At 36.9% G+C, this 10743-nt stretch overlaps 1 protein-coding gene across 1 annotated transcript in view; it reads right to left on the reverse strand.

Moving 5' to 3' along the window:
* The window catches only part of LOC116503683 (cytochrome P450 2C20-like), a 31654-nt gene extending 22321 nt beyond the window's left edge, over positions 1-9333 (reverse strand). The window contains exon 1 of the mRNA XM_032210252.1: positions 6590-9333. Within this exon, the coding sequence (XP_032066143.1) occupies positions 6590-6943 (354 nt within the window). The 5' untranslated portion in view covers positions 6944-9333. The remainder of the gene's footprint in view (positions 1-6589) is intronic.
* Positions 9334-10743: the final 1410 nt, after the last annotated feature.

Below are 10743 nucleotides of genomic sequence, written 5' to 3' on the forward strand. Positions count from 1 at the left end.
AAATATCTTAACTCAAATATTTACTATAATAACATCATCATACCTCCACTTTTATTTGACTATAGTAATTTAAACATCCTTCATCCTTAAATATACCAAGATTCAATACATAACCACATTCTGGCATTTCATTTACTTATTTGTAAAATCCTCCATTAACATTAAATCCTCATATCCTGTTTTAGCTAAACATCCATAATATTTAATACCAAAATTTTCTAATCCTCCATGTATATAATTTATTATCATTATCCTTTCTTTATTTAACTATATCCTATATCATAACATTTCCCCCCTAAAACTTAACTGTATCTAGTTTTGTTTTTTATTATAATTATTATTGTTATTAATAATCTTTATATATAGTCCAAAAATATTTTAACCTTCCCTTCTCATATCCAATTATTACTTATCATAACAGCTGAACATTGTATACATTACTATCATTATCATTTTTTATTTAACTATACCTATTACCACTGGATTTAACTAAGTTTAGCTAATTTTGAATTATACTCTTCCATCTATCAACCTTTATCTCTCCAATAACAAAACAATCTTATATCTACTGCCATTTGTGGATCCAGTTCTCCAAACATCTTTTTAAACAAGTTTGTATGAAGTGATCTTTGCACCTTCTTATTTGTAGTATCTCTCATATAATGTTGACGCCCTCCTTTTGTTTCCTTTATCAGCTTGTCTTTAATTCTCAGCAGTGTTATCAAATATTTTGCAAATAGTATTTCATAGTCCATAAGTTCTTTAATGCTTTCTTCTCCTTCTATGTCCTGTCCTTTGAAATAAAATTTCTCTCAATTTAATTCCTCTTCAAATATTTCATTCTTCCCTCCCTCAGAAATAAACCAATTGCCACAAATATCAACAAGCTGAAATTCTTTGTATCCGTCTTCCATTTCAATTTTTTGAATTTCCATCTTCTTATTTTGTATTTGATGAACATCCTCAGTTTTTTCATCCCAATTTGTTGCCAAATACACCAAATAATCCAATTTTCTTTCAATTCTTTCTTCTGTATCAAACACCCTCTTCAAAGCTGAAAGAATCACTTGGAGAGAGGTTTGAAGAGAGTCCATGTTTATAGGCAGTTGTATTTTTTCTTAAAAGCTCAGCAAGACTGAAATACTCGCCTGTGAAAGCAAACTACAAAGGAACAGCTGTACAATCTTATCAGATCTTAAGCCAGAACAACCAAGCAATAAAAGTGTCGAGATGTAAACAGTCAATTTATAGCTTACAGAGAATCAGAAGAATGTTAGAGTAGTCCGTCCATTTGAAAAGGTTTACTTAGAATCAATCCATGTAGATAACATTTAAAAAGTAAGATAACCATTGTCCAGAACCATTACAAAGATCAAAATCGCCGCTAAGTTCTTCTATTCTTTGATTTAAGTTAGTTTTTAGGCAATCCGTTTTTTTAAAAAACAATAAAAGTTTCTCACCAGCTTAACTTCTCCATATTGCCCTGACTTGGTCAGCCTTGAAAGACTGGAATTTTTACTGCCAGCAGAAGACTTTAGACCTGCTTTTCTTGGAGATTTTGCAATATCCCCGAGATCAGCAAGATGTAATCTTCCTGTTCACCATCTCTTTGGGATGATTTAGGTCCGTTGGAACCCCCCAGCAATAAAAGTATCGAGTGCGATCTCAGAGCTTTGAGATCGCACGTTGTCTCATCACGGCATCCGTTCTATATATAATTTTGAGTAATATTTAAAGCTTGTGAAATATTACTGAAAACAAATTTGAAATATGTATGTTAAGAGGAAATTTTTAAAAAGATGTATTAGAACTTACTGATTTTAGAAATGATTTTAAAGAAAAGTTTAATGTTTTGAAATGGATGGGGAAAATTGCTTTTTTTCCCTTTAAGGTTAAATAATTTCAAAGAATATAATGAATTTTGTTAATATAAATGGTGACAGTTTACAAAGATTATTAAGTGCAAACAGAAATATTACTAAACAGAATAACAGAGTTGGGAGAGATCTTGGAGGTTTTCTAGTCCAACTCCCTGCTCAGGCAGGAAATCCTATACCACGGGGCCTGCGGATCAGATGTGTCATGCGCTGGCAATGCCTACCACTGTTTTAGCAAAGGGGAAAAGTTGCAATACATCACATGATGACAATGTGTTGTCACGAGTTTGACACCCTGGTTTCCTGCCTGCGCCCTACATTACTTCAGACAAATGATTGTTCAATCTCTTCTTAAAAATTTCCAGTGTTGGAGCATTCACAACTTTGGAGGTAAGTTTTTCACTGATTAATTGTTTAACTTCTAACTGTCAGAAAATTTCTCCTTAGTTCTTGGTTGCTACTCTCCTTGATTAGTTTCCATCCATTGCTTCTTGTCCTGCCTTCAGGTGCATTAGAGAATAGCTTGACTCCCTCTTCTTTGTGGCAGCCCCTGAGGTATTGGAACACTACTATCGTGTCACCCCAGTCCTTTTCATTAAATTAGACATACCCAATCCCAGCAACTGTTCTTTTTATGTTTTAGCCTACAGTCCCCTGATCATCTTTGTTGATCTTCTCTGCACTCTGCACTGCTTCAACAGTAAGGAAGAAAAAGCAGAGATGTTTAAATTGATTGCTTTGTTCAAAGAAGATAATATATATATATTTTCTTTCATTTAGAAATAACTTCTGGATTTTATCCCTGTGATGAAAAAAAATGACACTTTGATTTTGGTTTTGCTGATTAAGTAGATTGTTGTTATAGAAATAAGTAGTGTGTACTAATGTGCAAAAGTAAACAGGTTAAAGCGGCTGTAATGTTGTTCTCTTCTACAGTGCTAAAAATAGTCAGAAGTCATTGCTTTTTTTCCTTTTCCCTCTTTAACCTTGCATTTTCTTTTCCCTTCCTCTAGTTGTCCATTATTTTTATTTTGTATTTTATATTTTATATTTGGATAAACTAATAAAAAATTGAAACAGAAAAGGAATAGGCCCAGGTTGAACTGACTTTTCAAAATGTAAGAATTATCTTTCTTTAATGCGCAAAAGTCTGCCATTGATATATTTGATTCATACATTAGGATAGCAATGGTGAACCTTTTTTGGCTCACATGCCATAAGGGGGGAAACGCAGGGGGGGTCATGCGTGGGTGTGCCTCACCCAGAATACAATGTACAGCCCCCCCAGTGCGCATGTGCGCATGAGAAACATGAACTCCCCCATTTTTCCATGCTTTTTCCACCCTCCCCAGGCTCCAGAGGCTTTATAAGAGCCTGGAGAGGGCGAAAACAGCCTCTGCCCCACCCCCCAGAGGCCCTCCGGAGGCTTCAGGGACCTTCAGGAGCTTCCCTGAAGCCTCCAGAAGAATAAAAACCACCCTGCTTGTAGGATCATTCACAAACTTCTGGTTTGCCCATCTGACCGTTTTTTTGTGTGTGCTCCATAGGGGCGGTGCGGGGGAGGCTCTTTTCACCCTACCCAAGCTCCTATAAAGCCTCTGGAGGGCAAAAAATGGCTTTTAAAAAGGCTGAACTCAGCTGGCCAGCGCGCATCCATGCGCTGGCCAACTGGCAGGGCAATGCCTTTTGTGCCCTGTTAAATGGCTTTGCGTGCCACCTGTGGTATGTGTGCCATTGGTTCGCCATCCTGGCATTAGGAGCTGCGGTGGCACATTGGTTAGAATGCAGTACTGCAGGCTATTTCTGCTGACTGCCGGCTGACTGCAATTTGGCAGATCGACTCTCACCAGGCTCCAGGTTGACTCAGCCTTCCATCCTTCTGAGGTAGTAAAATGGGGACCCAAATTGTTGTGGGCAATGTGCTGACTCTGTAAACCACTAGAGAGGGCTATAAAACATAGTGAAATGTTATATAATTATAAGTGCTATTGCTATAAATAAAGAAAGCACAGGCCATGACAAAATAGACACAGAAGAAAAGGAAAGAAGTGAAAAATCTAAGCATGAATGTAAAAGTATTGCAAAAAGAAAAATTAACATATTTCATGAAAAATAACAACATATAGTGTACATCAATTTTCCAACAGACTGAATGGAATGTGGATATAAGGAAAGAATATATAGGAGTGCTTCAAACAATGTACAAGGAATCATATTGCAAAGGGCCACAGACGTAGAAGTATACTAATGGACTATTTTATTTTATTTTTAATTTTTAAATTTTTATTAACAAACATGTAAAATACACACACACAAAACCTAGACTTACACCACATTTACACAATACAATACGAACAGGAGCTTCCTGTTCTTTCTAATAGCAATTATCAATCGATACCGCTCATCTTATATTATTTCCTCTTCTATTGTATTTCATTTGAATTTCACCATTCTTAACCCTCTTATTTTATTCATAACTATTATTTTTTTGAGTTTTGTTATATTCCTTGATTGTTTTTTGTTTCTTTCCTCCATTTACCTATACCATTTATCTCATATCTGGTAGAATTCTGATTCTTCTTTTCCCTGGATTTCTTTAATTAGTTTGTCCATTTCAACACAATCCATAACCTTTCTTATTATTTCATGTTCGCTTGGAATTAATTTGTTTTTCCATTTCTGGGCAAAGGCAATCATTGCTGCCGTAATTATATGTAGTATTAAATACTGGATTTCTTTTTTGTATTTTGCAGACATTATTCCTAATTAAAAAAACTTCAGGTTTCCATTCTATTTTAACCCCTGTTATTGCCTCCAGCCAATTTTTGATCCTTTTCCAAAAAAAATTAGCCTCCTCACAAGTCCACCATAAATGTTCCGTGTATTGATTCTCATTTCCAACATTTTAGGGAGGTATTTGTTAAGATTTTAGCTAACCTTGTTGGTGCCAGGTAGCATCTGTATAACATTTTGTACTGGTTTTCCTTGTATGCAACTGATTGTGTCATTTTTAAGTATGTTCCCCAAAGTTTTTCCCATTTGTCTAATTCAATATTATAGCCAAAGTTCTGCGTCCATTTTATCATTTGTTCTTTCACAATTTCCTCTTCCATTTTATACTTCAGGAGGAATTTATATATTCTCCCTATCATCTTTCTATCTGAGCTTTGAATAATTTTATCCAATTCGTGTGGTTCTGTTTCAATGTCATATAATTTAGTATCTTTATTGTTTTTAGTTTTGATTTGGAGGTAAGTTAGCCAGTCAACTTTCATGTTCTGATCTGCCAATTCTTCAATTGTTTTTAAATTTCCCTGGCTATCAATTAAGTCTCTGTATCTTAGCATTTTGTTCAAATCTATACAATTTGGGTGAGTGGTCCTTTTTGTCGATAGCCAATTCAGGATTTTCACATAGTGGACTTTTTTGATTTTGAGCCATTTTTGCAATAACGCTCTTCTGATTAAATGATTTTGAAAGTATTTGTGTGTTTTCTGTTTGTCATCCCACAGGAATGTATGTCAGCCTGTTTGCAAATCATGGCCTTCTAAGGTCAAAATTCTTTTATTCTTTAGCTCTATCCAATCCTTCACCAATGTTATTGTTACTGCTGATGCATATAAATCGCAATTCGGTAATGCTAAGCCTCCCCTCTCCTTGCTGTCTTGCACTGACTTCAGTTTAATCCTCGCATTTTGTCCATGCCAAATGAATCTAGCAGTTATTTTGTTTAATTCTTGAAAGATTTTTTTACCTGGATTAATAGGTGCTGCTTGCATCAGGAGTAAGATTCTTGGTAAAATATTCATTTTAACTGTCACTATATGTCCCATGAGTGATAACTGAATATTTTTTCTATTTTCTAAATCTTTCTTTATTTGTATCACTAATTTATTATAATTATTGTCTTTAATTGTGGGACATTTGCCGACACCCAGATCCCCAAGTATTTCGCTTTCTTAGTTGTTTGCATTCTGGTTGCTACTTCCAGTTCCTTCTTGCTTTTTTGTCATGTTCTTGGTTATCATTTTTGTTTTGTCTTTATTAATCTTTAGTCCTGCCACCGCCATATTCTTATAATTTTTGGATTACTTTCAGACTGGATATTTTATTTTAGTTTATTTTTACAAAAAAGGTTACAGATGGGGGAAAAAACTGTGCATGGAAGAGAATAATTGATCCATTTAAAGGATGGAAGCGGGAACAAAATGCTACAATTAATGAAGACAAACTATCGCTAGTAACCTAAATTGGCTTCAAGTAACTGGATTTCCATAATATTATAGGAAAAACTTTGTGTTTCTGTTATGTCTTTGATGGCATCTAGTTATCATCTGGATTTTTTTCAGCCCAGATGAACTTTATTAGGACAGAGGTTATATCTGCATTTAAACAATCTGGAATCAAACGGAAGTTTCAGTGAATTTGATGCTACCGGAAATTCAAATGATACAATTTTGAGGCTCATAGATTTATTTTTTCTAAAGTTTTTCTTGTTATTATATGTTTTAATGAACTTTGAAACCTCCATTGCTGGTTTATCAGATTGCTACAAGGTGACTTTATATTACAATTCCCTTTGAAGAAATGAGCCACAAATAAAATTGTTCGTTTTAAAATAAATCAAATTAATACAATTAAAGAAGCTATAAGAATCTTCAAAAGGTAATCATCAGAAACTTTGAAGAAGTACAATAGTTAACTAGCCTTACCTTTTGAGAATGTTTATACAAAGGTAGTACATCTCGCTGAAAGAGGTTCCCCAGAATAGGCCATGGAGCAGGTCCAGGGGGCAGCTGTCCTTTTTTCTTGTACATTTGGAAAGAGGAGAAAAGGGTGAAAAGTATACAGAGAAGAAGCACAACTCCTGTCCATGTCAGCTCCATCCTCTTCTGAGTTATTTTCCTCTTCAAAACTCCCAGAAACGGTTTCAATGAGACAATATTGAAAAAAGAAGGCAACTGGAACTCCCAATCACAGTTAAATAACATATTTTCCATGATCCTTTTAAAAAAATCAATTTGTTCTTTTACTGTTATCAATACAGGGTAATTATTTACCAACATCTCTACCTTTGGACTCTGGGTTCAGATGAGTTCTTGTTTTTGTAAATTTTGTGCAACAATATGGAGTACGTATAAGTTGGATTGAAAACATGGACACTTGCCTTTTATATAACTATCCAAGGTAAAAATCATTTCAGAAGAAAATAATAATAACAGAATAACAGTTGGAAAAGTCCTTAGAGTTTTTCTAATCCAACCCACTGCACAAGCGGGATACCATATTCCATTTTAGACAATTAGTTGTCCAGCCGCTTCTTAAAAGCCTCCAGTGATGGAGCATTCAGAACTTCTGAAGGCAAGATGTTCCACTAGTTAATTGTTCTCATTGTTAGAAAATGTATCCTTAGTTCTAGGTTGCTTCTCCCTTATACTCTGGGAAAGTCAGGTCTATCAGCCCTTATGAAAGGCGAGGAGGGTTGAGGCTGACACAGGTGCAATGGCAGAGAAAGCTCTTCTCCTGAACACTGCCAGCCAGAATAATCAAGCCTGAAGCATGCCAGCACGGGTGGGATGGGCCAAGCCAATGTGATGAGACAGTCCCTCAAGTAGTCTGCACTTATGCCATCAGCTGCTTTAAAGGTGATTACCAACACCTTGAATTGCACCTGGAAGCAGACTGGCAGCCAATATAGCTCACAGATTAGTGATGTTATATGGGGCATTCTTTGGACCCCAAGAACTGTCTGAGCCACCGCACTCTGTACCAGCTGTAACTTCCAAATGCTCTTCAAAGGTAGGCTCAACAGAGCACATTACAATAGCCCAATTGTAAGAAATCTAGCACCTGAACAAAAGAGCCCAGGGATTCCTGATCCAGGAAATGCCACAATTGGTACACAACCCAAAGTTTCTCCTTAGCCACCTGCTCTTTGGGCAGGAGTTGCAAGTCCAGGAGACCACCCCCCCCCCAAAAAAAAAAATTCTGAACCAGGGTAGTGCCACCTCATTCATATTCAAAGATGACCAAGTCTCATGTACCCAAAGCCATTTGGTTTTACCAGGATTCAACCAAAGGCCCATCCAGGCCCCACAGCCTCCAGGCACCACAACAGGGAAACCAGAGTATCATTTGGGTCACCAGGAGTGGCAATATAGATTTAGATATTGTCAAAAGTCTGCAGACACCTGAACCCATGGTGACAGATGATCTCACCCATATAGATTCATATGGATGATGGAAAGGAATGGAGACGAGTGGCAAGCCCTGCAGAATGCCACATGATAATGGCCAAGAACTGGATCTCTCAATCCCTATCAACAGTGATTGGAAACAGCTCTGAGAAAGGAGCTGAACTAGCACTAAACTGTGCCACCCAGCTGTATTCCCCATAGCTGACCCATAAGGATATCATGGTCAATGGTATTGAAAGCCACTGAGAGTTCATGCAGAGCAAGGATGGTTGCAATACCCCAATCCCACTTTCATCAAAGATCATCAAGTGTGACCAATGCCATTTCCATCCTATAACTGGGCCTGAATCCTGACTGAAAGGGATCCAGATAATTTGCTTCATCTAGGACTCTCTGAAGCTGTCAGGTCCCCACATTTTCCACAACCTTCACCAAAAAGGAAATTGGATGAACGTTGTCCTGGCAACCAATTGGATGGCTTTTTAAGGAGGAGGCAAACCAAGGTCTCCTTAAAAGCCTCCAGAAATAAACCCCCCCTTCCTGGCGCTGACAGGGTTGAGGGCCCTGTCTACTTCATTCCATAAAAGATGGACTTCCATGACCCCTCTCCTGCCTGAGGAAGTATTCTTCAAATAACGCAAATAGCTTTTGAAACCGTGTAGGACTTAACGTGTTTCTTTCCTCAGCTTTTGTCAGCTTGTTAGAGATGATCCTTCAGCCTTGAATTCAGTACTATGAGAGTAATGAAATACAAACCGCTTTAAACTTTGACTTCCAGAAGGGTTACACAGACTAGGTCTCTCATCCAGAACTACTAAACTCCTGATTCATCATACAATTATAATTTAAATAGTCAACATTTTCATTGAATACATTACCAGGAAGCCTCTGAGGTAAATTAAACCCAATTTTCAATTCCCCCAAAGTTTTACAAACTTTCCAAATCAATATCAAATTGTTTGTGAGGTACTCTCTGTCCATCAGGTAATGGAAAGAAATATTTTTATCAATTCATTTATAGCCAAGTCTAGTAATGAAAAACTGACTGGTGGAAAAAGTGACATCGAAGTACACAATGTCTGGACACAAGCCATAGCACAGAACAACTCAGATAACTAGGTCAAGATCAGAAGACGTGGAAAGACCTGGACCATATTATCACCAGGACTTTGACACCACTGAATGGATAACATCATCATCACCACCATCATCATCTGGGATGAATTACTTTAATCCTAGATGCATATTGGAGATATTTATACAGTTATCCAGATATGGTATCTACATGCCCACCTTCTGTTTTTTGAGAAGGAAGCAATCAATATAATCACGTGGGTTCTGGGGATCTAATGTCTTCTTGTTCAAATCCACCTTCTCACGGATATAATCGCAGAATTTTTCAACCTCAGCAAAAGACTTGATGTGTCGCCCAAAAAAGTATTCCATTGTTTTTGGAAAAGTATTGTACATCTGCCCCGGAGTACAAATTAAATAGTATGCCTGTTTGGTCATTATTGTGGAGGCTTAATACCCCAACTGTTCAGAGAGTAGCTTTTACTTTGATATTACTAATTGTCAACCCTCAGATAGGTCCAAGACCAGAAGACAAGAATCACAAGAATCTCAGTATGTTGTCTTTAATTGTAGTCACGAGTAAATACAGCATCTAGAAATTAAAATGGGAATGTATCATTGCAATAAATTAATTGAAGAGGTGTCTCGTGGAAAGTTCCCCCTAGATCTCTCCTCACCTGGGCTGATTTCCATGCAGGAGATACTTTGCAAGGGACTCACCTGCTCCTTTCCTAGCCTCCCCCCACCCCATCTCTCCTACAAAGGGATAATGGTGAAAAAGGCTAAAGTCCTTGAAGACTGGAAGAAAGAAGTGTGCGCATAAACATATGGGAGTTGTCTGAAAAGCCATGACAAGGAGAGATGCATCTGCCTACCATCTGATGTCAGCATTCCAAGTATCATGTAGAATTAAATCAGAGTCCAAGGCAAAACGATCCTTAAAGTTCCAATTTAATAAATCAGACATTTTAGCACATCTGTGTAATCCCAATTCTGGAAATTACATCAGAATCACACCAAGTTAAAAGTTTATGATCTTGTCCCCACACCCACAATCCATCACATGGTCCAATTGTCTTCTTCCACGCTGGCATCCCCACCCAGCTACTTCCGATCAGGTGCCACGGTGCAGAGACAAAGGATGACCATGGTCTTCTAGAAAAGAATGCCAACAATACATTCCACAATCCTAATCCTTTCTATTCCCCCCTACCAACTACTACAGTAATGAAAAAGCATAATGAAATAAGAGAAAGTGTGGCAGGCCAAAATTCTAAAAGGAATATAATTGCAGGCCTAACACTGACATGATAATTAGCACTGCTAATATGATTTATAGCTGTATGTATACCATTGCACTTTAAAAAAATATTATAATAGTTTGATTGTAAAATATAATAATTAGTTTGATTGTAATATTGATATTGTCCTTATATCATTAATTTATAAGAAATCAGTGATTCTAGAACAAACAGATCAGGAACCAAAGGAGTTACGAAAGAAGAAAATGATCTCCTAGGAAATAAACCTAGGCAGGAAAGGTTTGCTGAGAATCAATTTATGTTTGAATAGCTCAATCCCACTAGATGTCTAGA

The sequence above is a fragment of the Thamnophis elegans genome, chromosome 2, assembly GCF_009769535.1.
Source record: "Thamnophis elegans isolate rThaEle1 chromosome 2, rThaEle1.pri, whole genome shotgun sequence".
NCBI classification, from domain to species: Eukaryota; Metazoa; Chordata; class Lepidosauria; order Squamata; family Colubridae; genus Thamnophis; species Thamnophis elegans.